A 24925-nucleotide genomic window follows, 5' to 3' on the forward strand; every position below is an offset into this window, starting at 1 on the left:
CATATTCAAGTATAATGAAGAGCCACATTACAGAAGAACTGGTGACAAGATTATACAATTAAAAGTAATGCTCCTTCAATAAAGGTAGCTAAGAGTGGTCATACTTTTGAGTGAAGCCAGTGGAAGTGGATTTAACTGAAAGATTTGTGATTATTTAATTATTGTGAGAATTTAACTGTTTAATGTAGTGAAAATATTCCATATGAACTTTACAAAAAAGTAGATAAAATTTTGAATAGAAAATCTTGTGATCATTGCTAAATTACCACTATTGGAACTAAAATTTATTTTTGAGTGTCACTGTTTTCATTTAATGTGCCAGATATGAATCTGAAGGTCACCATGGTCATTTATTAGATCTCTCTCTCTGTTTCTCTCTCTCTCCCTTTCTCTACTCTTGTAGTTGATTCTGACTCTCCATGACCCCATGAACTAAAGCACACCAATTTCTTACATTGTGCACTTTCTTCTGCAGACTTTTCAGTTTAGAATCTGTTACATATGTGATGTCATAAATCCATCTCATCCTTTTCTGTCATCTTCTTGTCTCTTCAGTTTTCCCCAGCATTAACAACTTTTCCAGCAAATCATGTCTTCCCAAGATTGCCCAAAGGAGGTCAGTTTTTGTTTCAGTATGAAACCTTCAAAGAGCAATCAAGCTTTATTTGCTGTAATACTGATCTATTTGGCTCTTTGCAATCCATGTAACTCTATGGAGTTTCTTCCAGCACTACAATTCAAAGGTGTATATTCTACACTGTTCAGCCTTTCTTATGGTCCTGCTTTCACATCCAAGCACGGTACTTGTACAACATGTGTTTTCATTCTGTTAGTTGTAACAAAATGTTGGGTATCCAATTTGCCTGTGATCAACATCCATTATTAGAAAACTATCTAAATTATAAAGCCTGATGACCACATTACAACACCACTTGAAACAACTTCTGATTTCACAAACAAACTTCCACTCTTCAGTGTCATGCATGCTATAATGAAACTTCAGTTGTTATCACCATCACTGTCACCAACACCAATAAGAAGAACAAAATTATCATCATCCATCAGTAGTACAAAAATAACAAGAACATAATTATCATATCCATTAGTAATACTGGCTGATGTCCCATTCAGCAACTCCAGAGATTGTTCTGTTCTGACAGATAATTTTTCTAGTCTTTCAAGTGAGATACTGAAGCATTGTGACTATCCCAGGATTCATACTTCTCTTTAACAGGTAACACTCCATTAACCAAGCTCTCAGACCAAACCTCCAGCACTGACTCCAAAATAAGGATAAGCTAAAGTTTTAATTCATGCTGTGAAATAGACTTAGGCCATTAAACTGATAAAATGTTGCCAACAAAAGACAGAGGTCCCAGTTTGAGTCCAGCACAGTTTCATTTCTACTTACTTATTGGAGTCTTAATTATTAGAAATAGTTTAAAACAGAGTTTGTTTAATTGATTTGTAGAGATTGATTATACACACAGATTGTCATTTTATTCTAAGACAACACATACTTTCACTACGCTTAAGGCCCCTGGAATAGACAACATTCCATTGGAACTATTGATGGCCTTGGGAGAGCCAGTCCTGACAAAACTCTACCATCTGGTGAGCAAGATGTATGAAACAGGCGAAATAGCCTCAGACTTCAGAAGAATATAATAATTCCAATCCCAAAGAAAGCAGGTGTTGACAGATGTGAAAATTACCGAACAATCAGTTTAATAAGCCACAGCTGCAAAATACTGACATGAATTCTTTACAGATGAATGGAAAAACTAGTAGAAGCCGACCTCGGGGAAGATCAGTTTGGATTCCGTAGAAATACTGGAACACGTGAGGCAATACTGACCTTACGACTTATCTTAGAAGAAAGATTAAGGAAAGGCAAACCTATGTTTCTAGCATTTGTAGACTTAGAGAAAGCTTTTGACAATGTTGACTGGAATACTCTCTTTCAAATTCTAAAGGTGGCAGGGGTAAAATACAGGGAGCGAAAGGCTATTTACAATTTGTACAGAAACCAGATGGCACTTATAAGGATCGAGGGACATGAAAGGGAAGCAGTGATTGGGAAGGGAGTAAGACAGGGTTGTAGCCTCTCCCCGATGTTATTCAATCTGTATATTGAGCAAGCAGTAAAGGAAACAAAAGAAAAATTCGGAGTAGGTATTAAAATCCATGGAGAAGAAATAAAAACTTTGAGGTTCGCCGATGACATTGTAATTCTGTCACAGACAGCAAAGGACTTGGAAGAGCAGTTGAACGGAATGGATGGTGTCTTGAAGGGAGGATATAAGATGAACATCAACAAAAGCAAAACGAGGATAATGGAATGTAGTCGAATTAAGTCGGGTGATGTTGAGGGTATTAGATTAGGAAATGAGACATTTAAAGTAGTAAAGGAGTTTTGCTATTTGGGGAGCAAAATAACTGATGATGGTCAAAGTAGAGAGGATATAAAATGTAGACTGGCAATGGCAAGGAAAGCGTTTCTGAAGAAGATAAATTTTTTAACATCGAGTATAGATTTAAGTGTCAGGAAGTCATTTCTGAAAGTATTTGTATGGAGTGTAGCCATGTATGGAAGTGAAACATGGACGGTAAATAGTTTGGACAAGAAGAGAATAGAAGCTTTCGAAATGTGGTGCTACAGAAGAATGCTGAAGATTAGATGGGTAGATCACATAACTAATGAGGAAGTATTGAATAGGATTGGGGAGAAGAGAAGTTTGTGGCACAACTTGACCAGAAGAAGGGATCGGTTGGTAGGACATGTTCTGAGGCATCAAGGGATCACCAGTTTAGTATTGGAGGGCAGCGTGGAGGGTAAAAATCGTAGGGGGAGACCAAGAGATGAATACACTAAGTAGATTCAGAAGGATGTAGGTTACAGTAGGTACTGGAAGATGAAGAAGCTTGCACAGGATAGAGTGGCATGGAGAGCTGCATCAAACCAGTCTCAGGACTGAAGACCACAACAACAACAACAACATGTTTATGTGATGTGACTTAGTGGAAATTTTCAACTTCAGGGCAAAAAAAATCCAGTACTGCCAAACGATATTGAAATGAGGTTTTTTTTGCAAATGATTGCATTGCAAAGAGGCACATTAGTTGTATGATAAATACTCAAAACTTTTGTATTCATTGAGGTATGGGAGTAATTCATCTGCAGCAGAGAGAGGTCAGTTGATCAGGCCATAAACATGTCAATAGCAATTCAAGAAAACCCAGGGGTCATGTTTAAACATGTCCTCAGCACTTGCACTTGGGGAGTGGCAGAGAATGATGAGTACACTCATCTACAGAAGTTAAATTGTTATGAGTAAAGAAAGTTATTCCTAGCATTCAGAATATAGGGTGTCCCTTCTAAAAATCATCAGGCTTGTTTTCTCTGCTGTTTTGGCACAGATTTGCAATTTAATACGGCAATGTGTAGCTTGAGTCAACCCAAACAAACACTGCACATCATTCCTTCATATGATGCCCAGTGTTGACAGAAAGTATTGGCTTGTTTCCTGTTACAAACAAAATGTTTTTTAAAGTGGAATTTTACATATCCATTTGATAGAGTGGTCCCAAATTAGTCTACTGCAATATTCATTTTATCAATATTTATTAACAGGGACATTAAAACATGAAGAACAACCAATACTCCAGCAGCAACTGGGCAGCACTGCTGCATGGTGGTAGCAGTCAACATGGGCCAATGTGTGGCTGTTGCCATTGGCTTATTACTTATTCTTTGTATTGTAAATAAAATGCTGTGTGGCTAGGGCCTCCCGGCGGGTAGACTGTTCGCCTGGTGCAAGTCTTTTGAGTTGACGCCACTTCCGCAACTTGTGTGTTGATGGGGATGAAGTGATGATGATTAAGACAACACAACATCCAGTCCCTGAGCAGAGAAAATCTCTGACCCAGCCGGGAATCGAACCCAGGCTGTTAGGTACGACATTCCGTCGTGATGACCACTCATCTACCAGGGGTGGACTTTCTATTGTCATGTACCTGTTAATGAAAGATAAATGAATTCCAGACTAGAGTAATCTGGAAACACTTTATCCAATGGACATGTAAAATTCCAATTTAAAAAACATTCTACTTGTAATGGCTAAAACCAATTCTTTCTGTCGACAATGGGCATTGCATAGAAGCTGTGGTGAGCAGTATTTGTTTAGGCAGACTCCAGTTACACATCGCAAGAAAAAAAAAGTCTGTCAAAATACCAGAGAAAACGTGCCTGGCAACTTAAGTGGGGCACCCAGTATATGCACATATATGCACAACACAAATTGTCAGAACTGATTGCAAATTTTTTTTTATAGACTAGAAACCTGACACCCAGTGAGGAAATTTCTCTAATGTCTGACATCTGCTCACAAGATAGCAGGTGGATTCTTCCCATTTGCTATGTTTTTTTATACTCCCATAAATAATCATTATTTTTTGTTTTTGCTAATTTATATTTTACTTTCAATACATTTATCTATTGGCATGAAACACTCAGATAAAAATCTCAAGTTCTTATTTAGCCTTGATTTCACTTGAATTTATTGTCAGATTATAAAGCTGTTTGTTCTGTTTACATTGACATAATTAACTTTTATTGGGGCACTCCCAATGAGAAAATACAGCTAACTGACGTTAGTACTGCAATTCACAAAGTACAAAACCCTTTGAATACAATCAAGGGAGGTGACCCACTCTGACAGAAAGTGCGGCAGCACCGTTTCCTGTAAAATACTTTTGATTATCAGAAACTAATTAATTGAAAAGATAATTTGCATCAAGTTCCTAAGTAGACCGATTTTCCATTTCAGTTTTTGTCATCACCATTTTTAGATTCTGAACTTTGACAAAATGCTTTTGTTACCTTAATTTTTCTGTACAAAATGACATTCAGAATTAATTAATTAACCAAATAATTAATAACTTCAAGTAATTTATCCTAATTTACAGTATGGTGGTACATGTAAACAAGGAGATCCACATCATGTAAGAATAATATTGTCAATGTGTTTTCTGAATTTCTGACCAACAACTCTTTTTATAAGCCAAACTCACAATAGTTCTGGTAGTTCATCCAAAAACTTTGATATAGCCAATATTCCAAGTATAATGTAGTTTACAAAATAATAGTTTATTCTTACATCGATGTTTAAGTAGTCAGATGTCGCCCAAAATGGCAGTTCACAGTTAGAAAGCCCTTGAGTAAGACATATGCAGGATGAATTCTTGGTGTTGCCTCATGCCACTCCACATACTGATATCCATGAAACACAAGAACTTATTGTTTAAAGACTTTTGAGTGATTTCTGTAACTTAAATTAATAAAAATTGTACTGAACTGTGTTGTGATTAACAAATGATACAAAAAGAGAAGTCTCCTTGTACTGTTTTTTTTTCACAATGTTTGGAATGTAAGAGTAGAGGTAGTGGCAGAAGTAAAGCTGTGAGGATGGGTTGTGAGTCATGCTTGGGTAGCTCAATTGGTAGAGCATTTGCCCATGGAAGGCAAAGACCCAGACTTTGAGTCATGGTCTGGCACATTGTTTTAATCTGCAGTAAGTTTCGTATCAGCACGCACATCGCTGCAAAGTGACAAACTCATTATGGAAGCTTCCCACAGGCTGTGGCTAATCCATGTTTCTGCAGTATCCTTTCTTCCAGGAGTCCTGCAAGTCTTGTAGGACAACTTCTGCAATGTTTGGAAGGTAAGGGATGAGTTACTGGTGGAAGTAAAGTTGTGAGGATGGGCTGTGAGTCATGCTTGGGTAGATCGGCCAGCAGAGCATTAGCTTGCAAAAGCCAAATGTCCCAAGTTTGAGTCTCGTCTGGCACAAACTTTAGATCTGCCAGGTAGTTTCATATCATTGCACATTTGGCTGCAGAGTGAAAAATTTATTCTTGATTTATCCATTCATTGCCTAAATTAAGGACAAGTCTCTGAAATGGTTGTATAATAGAACCATTCTTCCTCGCAAAAAATGACCATGTGCCTGCCATCAATAATATTTTCCTGAAATAATTCCAGGTAAAAGAACTGCTGTGATTAATTCAGACACATGAGTATGTTACCCTGTAGCATTTTTAAATACTCAGAATTCACCATGTCTGTCATAGTGCAAACTTATCAGTCATTATTATTGAGAATTTTGAAGCTGTCAAACTGTATAACAGCATTAGGGCCCAAGTTACAGATCTAACTGGATCTGCTCTTGGAGAAACAATGTTTGTGCCTTCACTGATCCACAGTGAGCTCTCTTTTGAAATAAAGAGGCTACAGTTCCACTCCAAAGTGTGCTGATGACATTAAATAAATGAGAGACAAATGCTGTAATTCACAGAAGCTGACTTGGGTAGGACCTTTTCTCACCTTCAGTTTTACTTGACTTGCTTGCAAGCAAGTGCACCATACAGCCAGTTTACTGGGTAGGGTCATATGATGGCTCTTGAACCTGAGTCTTTCATAGATATGACTCATGTGCAGGAGGTTGGTAGTAAAAGTGGCATAAGAATGAACCAGGCCATTTTGTAATTTCAGTCTATACAAAGTATTAGTTTGGAAAAATGTGGGAAGAATTTTGGAGAACAGATTTCTCATTTCAGGTCATGATGAAAGGTCATTAAAGCTATGGCAGAGAATGTGATTCAGCTGTTAAGGACACCACATCGTCTCTTGCTTCTGACGAGGCATTCTATATATTTTACATTATATTCATCATTACACAAAAGAAGTCTTATGTTTAATGTGAAATTCAGCATTTAGATATAACAAATGACATAAATAGTGAAAACAGTACTAGCTCTTAAAATAAATGTGCTTTAGGTTTTTTTGGGGGGAGTGGGAGGGGGGAGGGGGGGAGGGATAATGCCCATCATAGGCTTTGTCATACTAGTAAAGAACCACTCATTGTTATAGATGTATCTTACACAGCTGGAAAGACTGGATTATGAAGAAGGGATGGTATCTCAAAGTGGGGATATGGCTGATAGTTTTGGTATTGAGGAATACTTTCTACCCACACAAAACCCTGAAACCTTGTTCAGCTTAGCCTTATTGATGATATCTTCATGATCTGGATCTGTGGCAAAAACACTATCCACATTCCTCAACACTCTCACAACTGTCTATTTTCCTGGCCCTCTTTAGCTCGTTGATTAACTTAATCTTTTATGGATGTCAGTCCCCACTACTCTGATGAATCTTAAATACATCAAACCCACCAACCACCAAGAATTAATAATTTTTGGTCTTTTCATCCATTTCTTCTTGAGTTGCAACAGATTACACTTGGTTTCTATTAACTACTAGAAAGAGATCCAAAATTTTGGTTCTTTTCTTGCTTAAATATGTAACTTTTCTGCCACAAAATGACAAAGATTCCTTTTAAAATGTTATAAAGTTAGATTAAAAATATCTGCTCACCAACAGGCAGCAGGAGAAAATACATAAAAGATGTGGAAATGCATGAGCTTTCGTAGCCAGTGACACTTTCTTCTGGAAGAAGGGATGAACAAAGAGGAAGAGAGATCAAACAAAAGGTCTGTGAGGTTTAAGAAAGGGGAAGAGTTATAGAAAACTTTTCCAGAACTCTGAATCTGCGGAAATTTCCTGGATGTGATGAGGACAAGCTGATTGTTGGAAAACCTTTTACTTCATCCATGTTCCTTTCCCTTCAGCCCTTCTGGCAGAAGGTGGAGCTATTGACTATGGCTGCTCAATGTTCACACATCTTCACGCATTTTCCCCTGCTGCCACTTGGTGGATACATTTTTTATCTATCTACTTCATATTTTACAAATGCTCATATTTTCATTAAAATCAATTTACATAAAAAAAAATTAACTGCTTACTAAACAAATGTTCTTGTAGTGCACATAAAGCAGTACTGACTATTTCTTTGTATTAAAAAATGCTCATATTTTCATTAAAATCAATTTCCATCAAGAAAAATGAACTGCTTACTAAACAAATGTTCTTGTAGTGCACATAAAGCAGTACTGACTATTTCTTTGTATTAAAAAAGAGAAAAAATCTTAAACTGAATTATTGAAGCTGTGAGAACAGACATAGAATGTTACTTATTTGCTTTGCTCCATTAAACATACCTGAAGATTTTCTGGTGGTCCTAGTAAACTGTCAAGGTTATTGCTGATGACAAAATGTGTCTCAAGTCCATATGACAGTGCTGCTGGTTTAGCACTATGCTGAAAATTTACAGGAATAGACAACCTTACAGGTGGTACTTGAGGTATGCAGTCACTGGCAGCATTTGGTGTGTACTGAAGCCCAGGAGCAGCAACACATGCCACAAGACTGGCTGTATAGTTTCCAGAGTAATCCTGTCAGTGTGCATAAGGGTTGCTTGAAAAATAAATTCTACTTGAATGTTTACTATACATAAAGGGAGAGAGCAATCAAAGCAGTAAACACAAAATGTTCATTAGTAAAGTATTTCTTAATTAAATGGTCAATGATGCAGAACAGTAATAAAGCTCATATCTGAGAAAAACTATACAACTATACATAAAAATTAAAAAAATTGAAATGACTATATCATTCTAGTACCCAGTCTTTGTATTTTACCTGGAGACTGTAGTCACTAGTTGCCCTCCAAGACTGCACTGGACTGTTCCATGTTGCCTGTGACCATATGAGATGCAGTGACATGTTGGTAAGTAGTCCATGTGGAGGGTAAACAGTGGATCTCACATGAGGGGCTCCTCTGTGAGATGTCACAAACCAGCCATGAAAGTGAGTAGTTGTTGTAAAATCCAGCAGCAACCGGCCATCTGAATCGGCAGCCACTCTTTTCAGCTGTGTATAATGAAATGAATTTGTTGTGTCTCAGAAATTTTAGAATAATATTGAATCAATGATATAAAGCAAGTAATTTATCTTCAGCAAACATGCTTCAGCTCAAAAAAATGCATTAATAAATCAACTCTAAATTCATTTCAGGTTTAATAGCTTTTTTTAGTTATGCACAAAATGTGAATATATACAGTGGATAATAATTTTTAATATTTCTGGTCTCCCAAAAATAATGAAATTTCAATGCTAGTCCTTGTTTTGTTTGGCTATTTCATCTCTGATGAAGTTTTGTGAGGTTTTCTTTGTGTTACTGAATGTAATGGTGATGAATTTTTTTAGCCTTTTTTAGTAGTACTGTTTAACGTTTTTGCAGTAAAGTATTTTCATTCTGCCATTACTCCATTTCCACAAGATCCTGCATGATTATGTCATAAAATAAGTTTTGAAAGTGTGACGTGTGATGTAATTTAGGGCCAGTTTTCAGAGATTGTATTATTGCTTACATGTGAAAGGAATACTCCTATATAAACCATTCCTGATATTAGAAATGAAGTATCATAAAAACTACACAGACTCAATTGCCCTCTTAACATTATACAAGCTCTTTCCAAGGCCTGTGACTTTCTGGGTGCCTCCTACATAACTAGAGTCTTGCCTCCATGGTGAAAAACAGTGTGTGTTGTGATATCAGTTCTAAACACAGGGTTAAACTGACAGACATCTCATTAATATTAAGAATGAACTGAGAGTGAGTGAGAATTGATTTTAACACCCATAAAAATTTGCTACTTAATGTGCTACTGTTAAGCCTAGCCCATGTGATGAGAAATGTGCAAGCTTTCCTTCAAGAATGATGGATACAACTGATTCTACAACATGCAAAATTGTCTGGCGTATCACACATTGACCATATCTGGGACGCAGCTGGTTGCCAGTTATTCTTTGTGGTCATCCAACAACCACTGTTGATGTTATGTGGACTCCATTAAGCAACACACAGAGGGAAGTTTCTTGAAAAACATCCAATCCCTCTTTTATTTCATTTCACAGTACTCAGAGGTCTTAATTGCAGCATATGGGAGCTTCATATTGTGCTTAGTTTCTTAATTTCTTTGCCTGTTTTTGGGTACTTGCATTGTTTAATTCATAAATTTCGGGCATATTATAGTATTTGAGAGTTGTAGCATTGCGTTTTAGTACCTGAATAGTGTAAATTTGCATAGCCATTTGTCTTCTGTTTTTGTTTTGAATGGCCAGTGTCGGTTGGTCACAGCCAGTGTGCTCCCTGCCGCTGTTGGATAAGCAGCTGCCAGCAGCAAGTCATATACTCCTAGCTCACTTATTTGTTACATAGTTTCGTATAGGAGGTGTTATTTCGAGTTTTAGTTACTGTAATCATAAATTCAGGCAGATTGTAGCACAGTCGTTAGGCATTTGTACAGGTTATTTCATACATTCTTTGCGTGTTTCCCTTGCGTTATCTAGGCATGGACTCATGTTTCAGTAACTGTTGTTCAACATGAATTAGAATGGACAGGGACTGTGATTGCTGTGTTTGGATGAGAGCTGAGTTGGCATCCATTCACTCACAGCTGCAGGCGGCACTGTCTTCAGTTGCGCTGCTTGAGGCTGTTGCCAATGGGCACCACTGTGGGGAGCTGGACTTGGGTATCACAGGGATGTCAACCTCGTCCCGTCTGTCCCCAGATCGGTCTGCCTCTGTGGTGCCCATTGGCAACAGCCTCAAGCTGCATGACCAAAGTCAGCGCCGCCTGCTGTGGTTGCCCCGGTTGCTGCCCGCAGTGGGGCTGAGCCCTTGCCCGTGGTTGATTGGGAGGTCGTTCCAAGGTGTGGCAGACTGCAAAAGATGCCCCTGGAGGCTGATCAGAAAGCCTCCCCAGTGCGTCTGGCAAACAGGTTTCAGGTACTGTCTCTGGCTGAGATAAGATGCAGCTGGCTGCCCTGTTTCAGAGGATGATTCTCAGCCTTCAAGGTCCGGGCAATCACAGAGGGTGGGCTTATTGGTAGTTGGGAGCTCCAATGTTAGGTGCATAATGGGCCCCTTAGGGATATGGCGGCTAAGGAGGGGAAGAAATCCAGTGTGCACTCCGTGTGCATTCCGGGTGGAGTCATTTCTGATGTGGAAAGGGTCCTTCCAGATGCCATGAAGAGCACAGGGTGCAACCAGCTGCAGGTGGTGTCAGCACTAATGACGTGTGTCGCTTTGGATCTGAGGAAATTCTGTCTGGACTCCAGTGGCTATCTGACTTGGTGAAGGCTGCTGGTCTGGCTTACGAGATGAAGGCAGAGCTCACCATCTGCAGCATTGTTGACAGAACCGACTGTGGGCCTTTGGTGCAGAGCCATGTGGAGGGTCTGAATCAGAGGCTTAGATGGTTTTGCGACCATGTTGGCTGCAGATTCCTTGACTTGCGCCATAGGGTGGTGGGGTTCCGCTGAATAGGTCAGGAGTTCACTACACTCAGCTGGCGGCTACATGGGTAGCGGAGGCTGTGTGGCGTGGACTGGGCGGTTTTTTAGGTTAGAAGGCCTTGGGAAAGTATGGGGTGCACTGCAATCTCAAAGGGTGTATGGCAAATAAAGGACGTGCTTGGATCAAGGAACAGTCGGAATTGTAGTTGTAAATTGTTGTAGTTGTTCTGGGAAAGTCCCTGAGCTTCAAGCGCTAATAGAAAGCACAGAAGCTGAAATCATTATAGGTACAGAAAGCTGGCTAAAGCCTGAAATAAATTCTGCAGAAATTTTTACGTAGTCTCAGACGGTGTTCAGGAAAGATAGATTAGGCAGAATTGGTGGTGGAGTGTTTGTGTCTGTCAGTAGTGGTTTATCTTGTAGTGAAGTCGAAGTAGATACTCCGTGCAAATTGGTATGGGTGGAGGTTATACTTAACAGCCAAACTAAGTTAATAATTGGCTCCTTCTACCGACCCCCAGACTCCGATGATATAGTTGCTGAACAGTTCAGAGAAAATTTGAGTCTCGTAACAAATAAATACCCCACTCATACGGTTATAGTTGGTGGGGACTTCAACCTTCCCTCGATATGTTGGGAAAAATACTTGTTCAAAACTGGTGGTAGGCAGAAAACATCTTCCGAGATTGTCCTAAATGCTTTCTCTGAAAATTATTTCGAGCATTTAGTCCACGAACCCACACGAATTGTAAATGGTTGCAAAAACACACTTGACCTCTTAACCACAAACAATCCAGAGCTAATAGAGAGCATCATGACTGATACAGGGATTAGTGATCACAAGGTTGTTGTAGCTAGGCTCAATACCGTTTCTTCCAAATCCACCAGAAACAAATGCAAAATAATTTTATTTAAAATAGTGGATAAAGTGTCACTAGAAGCCTTCCTAAGAGACAATCTCCATTCCTTCCGAACTGACTATGCAAATGTAGATGAGATGTGGCTCAAATTCAAAGATATAGTAGCAACAGCAATTGAGAGATTCATACCTCATAAATTGGTAAGAGATGGAACTGATCCCCCATGGTACACAAAACAGGTACAAACGCCGTTGCAGAGGCAGCGGAAAAAGCATGCAAAGTTCAGAAGAACGCGAAATCCCGAAGATTGGCTAAAATTTACAGAAGTGCGAAATTTGACATGGACTTCAATGCAAGATGCCTTTAACAGGTTCAACAATGAAATATTGTCTCGAAATTTGATAGAAAATCCAAAGAAATTCTGGTTGTATGTAAAGTTCACAGGCGGCAAGACGCAGTCAATACCTTCGCTGCGCAGTGCCGATGGTACTGTTACCGATGACTGTGCCGCTAAAGCGGAGTTTTTGATGCAGTTTTGCAAAATTCCTTCACCAGGGAAGATGAATGGAATATTCCAGAATTTGAAACATGAACAGCTGCTAGCATGAGTTTCTTAGAAGTAGATACTTTAGGGGTTGCGAAGCAACTCAAATTGCTTGATACGGGCAAGTCTTCAGATCCAGATTGTATACCAGTTAGGTTCCTTTCAGATTATGCTGATACAATAGCTCCCTACTTAGCAATCATATACAACTGCTCACTCACCCATAGATCTGTACCTACAGATTGGAAAATTGCGCAGGTCGCACCAGTGTTTAACAAGGGTAGTAGGAGTAATCCATCGAACTACAGACCTATATCATTGACGTCGGTTTGCAGTAGGGTTTTGGAGCATATACTGTATTCAAACATTATGAATCACCTCAATGGGAACAATCTATTGATACATAATCAGCATGGTTCCAGAAAACATTGTTCTTGTGCAACGCAGCTAGCTCTTTATTCACATGAAGTAATGGCTGCTATCGACAAGGGATCTCAAGTTGATTCCGTATTTCTAGATTTCCGGAAAGCTTTTGACACTGTTCCTCACAAGCAACTTCTAATCAAGCTGTGGGCCTATGGGGTATTGTCTGAGTTGTGCGATTGGATTCGTGATTTCCTGTCAGGAAGGTCGCAGTTCGTAGTAATAGATGGCAAATCATCGAGTAAAACTGAAGTGATATCAGGTGTTCCGCAGGGAAGCGTCCTGGGACCTCTGCTGTTCCTGATCTATATAAATGACCTGGGTGACAGTCTGAGCAGTTCTCTTAGGTTGCTCGCAGATGATGCTGTAATTTACCATCTAGTAAGGTCATCCGAAGACCAGTATCAGTTGCAAAGCGCTTTAGAAAAAATTGCTGTATGGTGTGGCAGGTGGTAGTTGACACTAAATAATGAAAAGTGTGAGGTGATCCACATGAGTTCCAAAAGAAATCTGTTGGAATTCGATTACTCGATAAATAGTACAATTCTCAAGGCTGTCAATTCAACAAAGTACCTCGGTGTAAAAATTACGAACAACTTCAGTTGGAAAGACCACATAGATAATATTGTGGGGAAGGCAAGCCAAAAGTTGTGTTTCATTGGCAGGACACTTAGAAGATGCAACAAGTCCACTAAAGAGACAGCTTACACTACACTCGTTCGTCCTCTGTCAAAATATTGCTGTGCGGTGTGGGATCCTTACCAGGTGGGATTGACGGAGGACATCAAAAGGGTGCAAAAAAGGGCAGCTCATTTTGTATTATCACGTAATAGGGGAGAGAGTGTGGCAGATATGATACACAAGTTGGGATGGAAGTCATTAAAGCAAAGATGTTTTTCGTCGCAGCGAGATCTATTTACGAAATTTAAGTCACCAACTTTCTCTTCCGAATGCGAAAATATTTTGTTGAGCCCAACCTACATAGGTAGGAATGATCATCAAAATAAAATAAGAGAAATCAGAGCTCGAACAGAAAGGTTTAGGTGTTCGTTTTTCCCGCGCGCTGTTCAGGAGTGGAATGGTAGGGAGATAGTATGATTGTGGTTCGATGAACCCTCTGCCAAGCACTTAAATGTGAATTGCAGAGTAATCATGTAGATGTAGATGTAGATGTGGTTTTTAGAACCAGAGTTGATATACAGTTCTGTAAACCTAATAATTTGCATATGTAACATAATTGGATTGTTAAAGATCTACTCACAAAGTGGTGGCAGGAGAAAACACATAAAAGAAAGTTAAGGAAATGTGCAAGCTTTCGGATGAGGCATTTCATCTAGTGGAGCCTCCAACAATCAGTCTTTCTTTCTCATCCTGTCTGGTGAGTCTCACCTGATCTGGGGTTCTGGGTGACTTTTCTGTAGCTCTCCCCATTTCCTAAACCTCACCACTTCTTTTCTTTCATCCCTCTCCTTTTTCCTTCTGTGAGAAGAAGTAGCCATGCTCCAAAAGCTTGCACCTACTCTTAACTTTTCTGTGTGTCTTTTCTCCTGCTGCCACTTGGTGAGTAGATATAGTATCTATCCAATTATATTATATTTTCAAAAACTGATTATTATTTATTGATATAATCATTTGTTTAGTGTCATGTACCTAGTCTGTGGTATAAAATTCACTTCAGTCAAGTGCATCTTGTTTCAGTATGGTAATTTTCAGGAATGTTAGTGTAGGAGAAGGTAACTTTAAACTTACTGGACAGTGACATCACTACATTGTCAAGAAATAATTCTGAATTCACACTTTGGTAACAATTTCAAATAACTTCTTCAACAGCTATATGTGATAGAAGTATTTTAGTCCTCTCTTCAACAAATAGACTCAAACTTAAAGACACAATCATATAACCCCAAAAGGGTCAGTGCTCATGGTATGCACAGTGCATAGAAGGCTGTATTTATATGACATAAGACGTCACAAAAAATGAACAGAATATTATGGTGTTCAATATGTACAAAATGTCAGAGATTGTTATAAACACAGTCAAGTTGTTTGAAGGTGGAACAGCTGTGTACAGTGAAAGTGTCAGTGATGAGTAACTGAAGCACAGTTCTAAACAACTTAGGCAATAAAGTTAATTAACGAGTGACAGCTTGCCTTATATGTAAATAAATGCAAGATACTATTGATGGGGAGAAGGGAAAAAAAAACTGTTGCCTAGAGAACAGCATTAGAAGTATGTCACTTAACTCATACACTTAGGTCTTATGATACAAAATGGTATTAACTAGATTGATTGTGTGAAATAATATGTTTTAATGAAAACTCTAAGGATCTTATAAATATATAACATTTATAAAGAAGACCATGTACAGAACTCATATGCAACTCATTCTTGAGCAACAATATGTATATGATGTGTGTTCAGAAAATATTAGGAATTTTCATTTTTTGAATAACTTTATTTATTTGTCTACATTAAATGTAATCTCCTACAAAGTAGTCCCTATTAGATATTATACAGTTATGACATTAATTCTTCCAATCCCTGAAACACTTTTGGGACTTGATCTTTGAGCTAGCTTTTAGCTCTTTCAGCAGTGAACCTTTAATCTCATCTAAGCTTGTAAAACAATGGCCCTATTAGGTTCTCTTTATTTTTTGAAATAGAAAAAAGTCACACAGAGTTATATCTGGCAAATATGGAGGCTGGGGCATCATTACAATATTGTTTTTCACCAAAAATTCATGAACAAGCAATGAAATGGGGCAGGCACATTATTATGGTGCAAAACCATGAATTGTTTTGCCACAAATCTGGTTGATCTTTTTTTCTTCTTTTTTTTCCCTTCTAGACTGCTTCCTGCAAATGATGTAGAACTTGCAGATAGTACTCCTTACTGATTGTTTGACCTTTTGGCTCATGATGCACAATGCCATTAAATTTAAAGAAAACAATGAGTAGAACCTTCACATTTGACTGCACTTGCTTAGCTTTTCTTGGTCTTGGTGATCCAGAATGCCTCCACTAGGACAATCAAGCCTTAGTTTCAGCATCATGCCCTTATGCCCATGTTTTGGCACCTGTTATGATGTGTTTCAATGGTTCTGCATTGTTGTTGACTTCATTAAGTGACTCCTGAGCAACTTGCATTCACCACTGTTTTTATCAAAATTCAACACCTTTGTCACAGATATGACTGTCACACATTTTTGTCATCCAAAGCATCCAAAAAGATTTCATGGTGTGATGCCAACATTATCAACTACTTCTCTGATTGTGATTCAGCAATCATTCATAATCATTTCCTTCACTTTTTCCATGTTTTCAGTGGTCATTTATGTGCTGGGTTGTCCAGAATGTTTGTTGTCTTCAACTTGTTCACAGCCATCTTGGATACACTTACATGACTCATAAACCCTTGTTTTTCTCATAGCAGATCCATCAAAAAGAATATTCAGTGTTTCTAAAACTTGGATATATTTTATTCCATTTTTATAGCAATATTTAATGCAAATTCTCTATTCCATTTTTAAGCCAAATCACTAGTCCCAATTTTAAACAAACACATCACCTTCTTGATGACTGATGACAGGCTAAACATTCAGTCAAATAATTTTGAGACATGTTAAAAGAGAGAGAGAGAGAGAGAGAGAGAGAGAGAGAGAGAGAGAGAGAGAGAGAGAGCATGAGCTGGACTAATACAACCCACAAAGCTAGAAAATTCCCAATATGTTTTGAAGAAACATCATATGTTCTGGTTAAATACATGAGGATCTTTGGGAAAAATACTATGTTCCTTTTTTTTGGTAAAAAGTTATTGGGCAAATTTAAGTAACTAACATTTTAGATGGAGTAATATTACACTATTTTTTTCTACGGCACAGTTGCATGCCAATGTTAAGAGAAATTAGTGTACAAAAATATTCAGTCAGACAGTAATTTTTTTCCTGTATTCCATAAGTTATTGGGATAAAATGATGAATGACAACTGATGATTACTTCATAGATAAGATTGTTCTGCAAGACCCTCAAAGATGCTTGATGTAAGTCCTATTAGAACATACAGTGTGTGATTATGAAAGTGATGTTCATACTTGAAATTTATTTCAATTAGTCTCCATGAGTTGTGAAGAGCTGTTGAGCAGTCACAGGTTAATTAGGATCTCCAACATATATCATGATTTGTGGAGTCCACACCATCCTCAGAATGCAATGGGAAATTGTGTTAATTTAAATACTCACCAGAAAAACAGTGTAAAATTACAGTTGTGTTTGTCAACTACAATGTAATGACTAAATGGTCAGAGGTTTATTTTACAAAATAATGCACAAAACATACCCCAACTTTCCACATACTACAAATAGTGAAATTCCCATCCAGCCATCCAACTTTCAATTTCCTGTGGTTACCCAGAACTGAATTAGGCAAATACAAGGATGGTTTAACTGAAATTGACTCATATGATTTCCATCACCATCTTGTTATTAGTGCCTGTTCTCTGTCTCTGATGATCCCTTCACTGACATGATGCTAAAATATTAGATCCCATTCCTTGTCATTTGTTTCCATGAAGTAAGTTTGCAACCTTCTGTGACAATCATGCTACATTCTCATTAATTTAAATAAGTGCATGAAAGGAGCAGAACACTCATGTTGAGACTAAACACAACCCTCCACTTGGTCACCTATCCTCCCATGTGGATGTCCCTGTGTCCACACCCAAACTCAAATGTACACCTACACCTACAGAGCCCATCCCACTCCTCAAAACCTACTACCCCCCCTCCCCCCACCCCTCCCAGCCACCAACCACCAACACACAATGATTTGTTACTGCACCACCAACACACAAGGATTTGTTACTGCACAATTATTTTAAAAAGAGTAGAAATTTTGCATCATCAGACAAATGTTTATAAGTTTTTTGTTAATTTTAAACTTACAAATGCAGCTGCTGAAAACATCTGCATTACACAGGTATTCTAAACACAATTTATGTAACTTTTATATCTGTCAAAATATAAACATTTTACACACCTGTAGAGTTGCATTCAACAGTTGCTGAAGTTTTAATTGACTGCCCCAAAGCAATGGCCGATAATGGAAAGACACCTCCAGCTCTGTCTGATGCTCAACAGTACTCCAACCAATGGGGGGTCCAGAGGCTGATAACCTTTTTAGGTATAGTGATAGAGAAACAGTCACATGGTTCTTGTCACTTCCTTCTACCTGCCAAAAGTGTTATTGTTTAGCACAGCAGTTTGTTTAGCTATTTTTATGTAGTGAAGAACACTAATTTTTGTTCTTTAGATTCATGTTTTCCTCATTTCCTTTTAGATGTATGAAATTATATCAAACAAAAAGGTCACAATTTTTTACATCAATTTTTAGCGCTTGATCTATCAATATTTCATGAAATGTATTCACAGTTCAGAATAACATAGGCACTGAAATATCATATTAATATATCACTTTTATGACATTTGATGATCAAACCTAATCTAAAAATTAGTGAAATGATTGTGCAGTATTGTAGCAATAACAGTTTCAACTTCAACGTAAACTATTTTTACGTGTACAAAAACTACCCCACGCTATTCAGCCTCTCTGTGGTATTACTTGTCTTGTTGCCAGGAAAATCTTTAAATTCCCTATCTGAATCCCATGAGCTGACCTAAAAAGTTTGCCAAATGTTATTGTAAAACAAAGAAAACAAAAAGGTACAAACCAAATACTGAATATCCTTATTCAGCTGCAAAGTAATCTCCATTTGCAACCATTCAGGTATGGTAATACCTACAAAGATGTTGGAAGCTTTATAACAGGCTTCTTTTAGAATTCATTGTCACATTGAGATCTCTGTCTTTGGATATCCTTTGAATCTGTGCAGTTGTGTATTGTAAACTTGATAGTTGCTTAACTTACTCTATATTAAACTGATAGTATCAGGTCTCACTCCCAGTGATGATAGTTTGCAGAAAAGATCAATCACACACATGTCAATCAGATCTCCAGATGTGAAATTTAAAACTTTTGCGGTGAACATATTTTTCCTCGAAATTTCAGGAGAACTGTCTGGTGTTGTAACTTCCTGCCACAATATTTCAGCACAGAGTCTTCTGGCCATCTTCAGGTGATACTGGCGAAAATGCACTGAGCTCTGGTATTTAAGGCCACAACGGCACATACGTGGTGGATTCACTTGGCATTGCATGTGCCCTACTTGAGTGCGTTCGATACTGCTATGTACTGTGCTCTCTGTGGTGAAAACTCACCGCATCGATTTCAGTTCGATTGTCTTCCCATGTTTCCATCACAGAACTACACTGGCTACAGAGGATACGAAGTTTTTCAATGATTGGATTCCATGCTGAATTCAATCGAAAATGGGAGTCTCAATTAATAAGAGACTCCCTCTCAGACAGTCATATTTCCAAATATTCATTAATAATAGAACTCCAAAATTTAGACGCATGGGCCACAATTTTTGTCTCACTGTAATTCATGAAATGACCAGTGGAAATACAGTGTTCAATGATGGCAGACTTACAAGGCTGAAGAAGGCAAGTATGCTGCTGATTTTCTACAATGTGATCCTGCACAGTATGTGTTAGCCCTATATAAGATATGCCGCATTCACACAGAATCCTGTAAACACCTGCCTTGGGCAGCTCTAGGTCATCTTTGACAGATTCTGGCAGCCATGAAATTTTTGCAGGAGTGTGAATGAATGTTATATTTTCTTAGTATTTCGCCTATTTTCACTGGAATATTACCAATATGTGGTAAATAGGCAGACTTGCGGGTAAAGGTCTATACTGTATGACCAAGTGTGCCATCACTCTTAAGTCACACTAAGATGTCTAAAAACAGCAGACAACCCTCCTTCTCCAACTCCATAGTAAATTTTATGTTTTCATGTATGGAGGTCACATGTTGTAGGATCTCTCACAGCCAATCCAAAACATGAGGTCAAACTATAAAAGTATTGTCAACATATTGCCAAAATACTGTTGGTTTAAAAGTGGCTGAGGCAAGTGCTCACTCCTCAGGATGATCAAGTTGTGTGGCTGACTAACAGGGGAAATGCCATGGTCAGTCTTAATCCTACAGAGTATTACAGCAAAGTGCCATTGCATTTGGAATACAATACATATAAATGCGTAAAATATGAATGTATGAGGTGCATTCAAGTTCTAAGGCCTCTGATTTTTTTTCTAATTAACTACTCACCCGAAATCAATGAAACTGGTGTTACTTCTCAACGTAATCGCCCTGCAGACGTACACATTTTTCACAACGCTGATGCCATGATTCCATGGCAGCGACGAAGGCTTCTTTAGGAGTCTGTTTTGACCACTGGAAAATTGCTGAGGCAATAGCAGCACGGCTGGTGAATATGCGGCCATGGAGAGTGTCTTTCATTGTTGGAAAAAGCCAAAAGTCACTAGGAGCCAGGTCAGGTGAGTAGGGAGCATGAGGAATCACTTCAAAGTTGTTATCACAAAGAAACTGTTGCGTAACGTTAGCTCGATGTGCGGGTGCGTTGTCTTGGTGAAACAGCACACGCGCAGCCCTTCCTGGACGTTTTTGTTGCAGTGCAGGAAGGAATTTGTTCTTCAAAACATTTTCGTAGGATGCACCTGTTACTGTAGTGCCCTTTGGAATGCAATGGGTAAGGATTATGCCCTCGCTGTCCCAGAACATGGACACCATCATTTTTTCAGCACTGGCGGTTACCTGAAATTTTTTTGGTGGTGGTGAATCTGCGTGCTTCCATTGAGCTGACTGGCGCTTTGTTTCTGGATTGAAAAATGGCATCCATGTCTCATCCATTGTCACAACCAACAGAAAGAAAGTCCCATTCATGCTGTCATTGCGTGTCAACATTGCTTGGCAACATACCACACGGGCAGCCATGTGGTCGTCCGTCAGCATTTGTGGCACCCACCTGGATGACACTTTTCGCATTTTCAGGTCGTCATGCAGGATTGTGTGCACAGAATCCACAGAAATGCCAACTCTGGAGGCGATCTGTTCAACAGTCATTCGGCGATCCCCCAAAACAATTCTCTCCACTTTCTCGATCATGTCGTCAGACCGGCTTGTGCGAGCCCGAGGTTGTTTCGCTTTGTTGTCACACGATGTTCTGTTTTCATTAAACTGTCGCACCCACGAACGCACTTTTGACACATCCATAACTCCATCACCACATGTCTCCTTCAACTGTTGATGAATTTCAATTGGTTTCACACCACGCACATTCAGAAAACGAATGATTGCACGCTGTTCAAGTAAGGAAAACGTCGCCATTTTCAGTATTTAAAACAGTTCTCATTCTCGCTGCCGGCAGTAAAATTCCATCTGTTGTACGGTGCTGCCATCTCTGGGACGTATTGACAATGAGCGCGGCCTCATTTTAAAACAATGCGCATGTTTCTATCTCTTTCCAGTCCGGAGAAAAAAATCGGAGGCCTTAGAACTTGAATGCACCTCGTACTATGTCATATAGCAGAAAAACGGAAGAATCCTGGTCTACCATCAGAGCTTGAACTCATAGACCTCCCAAGTTGCGCAGCTTATCCAAAATCACAAAGAAAGAATTCAATTGTGACCTATATCAGTACTACTGATTCTCTTACCTCTAGGCTAGCTCTATATCTAATCAGTTTAATGACTCCCTTAGCTGGCCACTATGAATACCATTTCAGATCTCTCAGATCCTCAGTGAGATAGTCCAAACAAAAGTTCCTGTAGAGGCCATGTTGAATCTGTTGGCAGACCACTTTTCGTCTGAAACTATAAAGTTGTTCTATCCTGCTTTGACAATCACATACTTCATGCATGGTGGTAAATTTTATGAAGTAACCAATGAAATAGCCATTGATTCTCCACTGTCTTCAGCAGTGGCTAATTTCTTCATGAAGTTTTCTGAGGAACACACATAAAGATGACTCCATTTTCCCCCCTTCATCATTGTAACAATATGTTGCAAACAGGTTTATGATGTGGCCATGTAGCACCAAAGCTACTGAAAAGTTTCTTGATCACATGATTCTAATACACCTGAACATTTGGTTCACTCTCAATACAAAGGGAGAAGGAAATTTGTCATTTTAGATCTTTTTCTTGAACAATAGCATGATAAGCATCTCAGTCATTCTGTATGCCACTAGCTGATGGACACAGATTTATATCTCAGCATACAGAGTTTCCTCCATACAGTCCAGAAAAAAGCCATTGTAAATAGATTGTTATACAGATCTACAACAATTTCTGACAAGAACCACTTGGGTTCCAAGGTGAAACATCTGAAATGTATGTTCTGAAAGAATGGGTATGGGGTATGAGATACAATGTTAGTACTTTACAAGAAACAAAAATGGGGAAATGCAGAAGTATCACTAGATGATCCACCTATTGTTTTTCTTCCACATCTAACAAAATAGGTCGGGTCATGGAAAGATGAGGTATAAGATATTTTTTAGCACTTTAAAGTATTAAGGAGACACTGATGAGTTAAGAACTGTCTTGGCCTCAAGGTCTCTGGAAATAATCTAATTTTTTGTGACGGTGGGCCAGATATATTGGTCAGCTGATCTGTGAGGTTTCCAGCCACTGTTGCAGAACACTAAGGCACAAAAAATTGAAAACTTGAGACATTATAATTTTGTGAGTACAGCCTCACAAATAAACACTGAATAATGTTTGATGATATTAAAAATCTTGTGCCATGTGTCTATGTACCAGGATTCTGTTATAAAAAAGATAGTATAAATTATAATGTGAGAGAACAACATCAATCAGAACAGGGGCAATAATCTTAGTGATGTGTGGAAGCAAATTCTTGATACTGAAAAAATAGAGGAATTCAAAAAAAAGCGATGCGTCTACCACTGACATTGACAGTCTCTGGGTGCATGGCAAAATGATAATGTACTCTGATCAATTTCAAGCTGTCTCTCAGCTACAAAAGGCAACCACTATAGCAGCCATAACAGTCAATTGCCCCTAACAAAGACAATGAAGATGATCATCAAAAACTTGAATTTTTACTCTGATTTGATGCAGAGAATGTTTTGTGCTTATTCTCACCTTTGAATCTCAATAGGTTGTTACCAATTTTGTGGCAGAAACTGTTACATTGGATCAAAGTTTCTGCCATTATTCTTGTTGATGGTAAGCCTGATAAAGGGACATCAACTTTAGGTTTCCTTCCATTCCAAAAGTATTTGATCTAGTTAGAATTACATTTTTTATTCAGTTTCTTATCATTTTTACATCAACATTATAAGCGTCCCAATCATGGTTGAAAATTTGTGACACTGCTTGATGTATATGCATTGATCTGTTCCACTATTGTGCACATCTTCAAGTTACTATATCAATGAAAATAATCAAATTATGAAAATATCATGTAATTGGATAGGTAAAAAAAATTTACTTACCACGCAGTGGCAGGAAAACACACATATAAAGGTATAGAAATGTGCAAGCTTTGGGAGCAAGTGGTTCCTTCTTCTGGCAGAAAGGTTGGAGAAGGAATGAAGAGAGCTGAAGGAAAAGGACTGGTGAGGCTTAAGAAATGGGGAAATTTCAGAAAGGTCACCTAGAACCATGGGTCAGGGGAGACTTACCAGATGGGATGAGAAGGAAAGACTCTTCCCTTCTCATCCTATCTGGTAATCTTTCCTGACTCAGTGTTCTAGGTGACTTTTCTGAACTCTCCCCATTTCTTAAAGCTCACCAGTCCTTTTCCTTCACCCGTCTTCCTTTCCCCTTCAACCCTTCATCGAGAAGAAGGAACCATTGGCTCCGAAAGCTTGCACATTTCTATACCATTATATATGTATTCTCCTGCTGCCACTTGATACGTAGATTCTTCTAGCTCACTGTGTTTGATTTTTTTCAGCTTTGTGATCATGGATATTTTTATTTTAATTCAGTTTGCTCTGAATGCCTTTCACACTTTAAATTCTGTTATATGTATTTCTAAGTTTCAGATCCACTTGTCACATTAACTACACACATCAATTAATAAAAATTGTACTGCACCTGTACTTCAGATTTGATTCTTCCGCCACAGTCATTCACAATTTCATTCATGTTAAACCATGCATCAAATGTCCAAAGGCAAGTGTCAAGATCCAGATGAGTGTATAACTCTGGTGTTTTGACATTCTGGAGAGTGGAGTATGGGTTACTGCGATATCTGTGCAACAAGCAAAGAGAGAACACAGTTAAAAATGAATGCTTATGTATTTTCAAACAATGGGAACTCCAAGTAGGAATATCACCAAGATAGGAAAAGAAAGATTGCCACACAGACACACACACACACACACACACACACACACACACACACACAAGGAAGCATATCTTATGCACAAGTGACTGTCCACTCATGCATCTTGGGCTGAATACTGGAGTTGGTGGTCAGGTGGTCATGTGCGTGTGTGCCTCTCTTTTACTGATGAAGGCTGTTTCCAAAAGCTTTATGTAAGTGTCTTTTAATTGTGCCTGTCTGCAACTTAACTTGTCTTCTTTATGGTAAGTAACAATCTGTCTTTTACTACATTGCTGCTTATGTATTTTCTTATTGGTTAACCTTCTATCAAAAACATTTAATGTCACAAAGTGTTTAAATACCTGAGTGATATGTTATGATCAAGTAACTGACATTCAAATAACTCTAAACCCTTACTTTTGAATGTAAATATATTTGCAGCACAGTAATGAGCTGTAAGTTGATAGTTGTCTTCAACTGCTCTGTGGCTTACTTTATCCCATTGCAAGGTTCTCCTTTCTGATTAAATACCATGAGATAACTGATAAAATT

At 38.5% G+C, this 24925-nt stretch overlaps 1 protein-coding gene across 1 annotated transcript in view; it reads right to left on the reverse strand.

The window, feature by feature from the left end:
• The window catches only part of LOC126152447 (extracellular matrix organizing protein FRAS1-like), a 64289-nt gene extending 40009 nt beyond the window's left edge, over nucleotides 1–24280 (reverse strand). The window contains exons 1-4 of the mRNA XM_049916010.1: nucleotides 24142–24280; nucleotides 18124–18315; nucleotides 8600–8830; nucleotides 8122–8355 (exon numbers count right to left, since the gene is read on the reverse strand). Of these exons, the coding sequence (XP_049771967.1) occupies nucleotides 8122–8355; nucleotides 8600–8830; nucleotides 18124–18315; nucleotides 24142–24192 (708 nt within the window). The 5' untranslated portion in view covers nucleotides 24193–24280. The remainder of the gene's footprint in view (nucleotides 1–8121; nucleotides 8356–8599; nucleotides 8831–18123; nucleotides 18316–24141) is intronic.
• Between the last annotated feature and the right edge of the window lie 645 nt (nucleotides 24281–24925).

Source organism: Schistocerca cancellata, chromosome 1, assembly GCF_023864275.1.
Source record: "Schistocerca cancellata isolate TAMUIC-IGC-003103 chromosome 1, iqSchCanc2.1, whole genome shotgun sequence".
In the NCBI taxonomy this organism is placed as follows: Eukaryota; Metazoa; Arthropoda; class Insecta; order Orthoptera; family Acrididae; genus Schistocerca; species Schistocerca cancellata.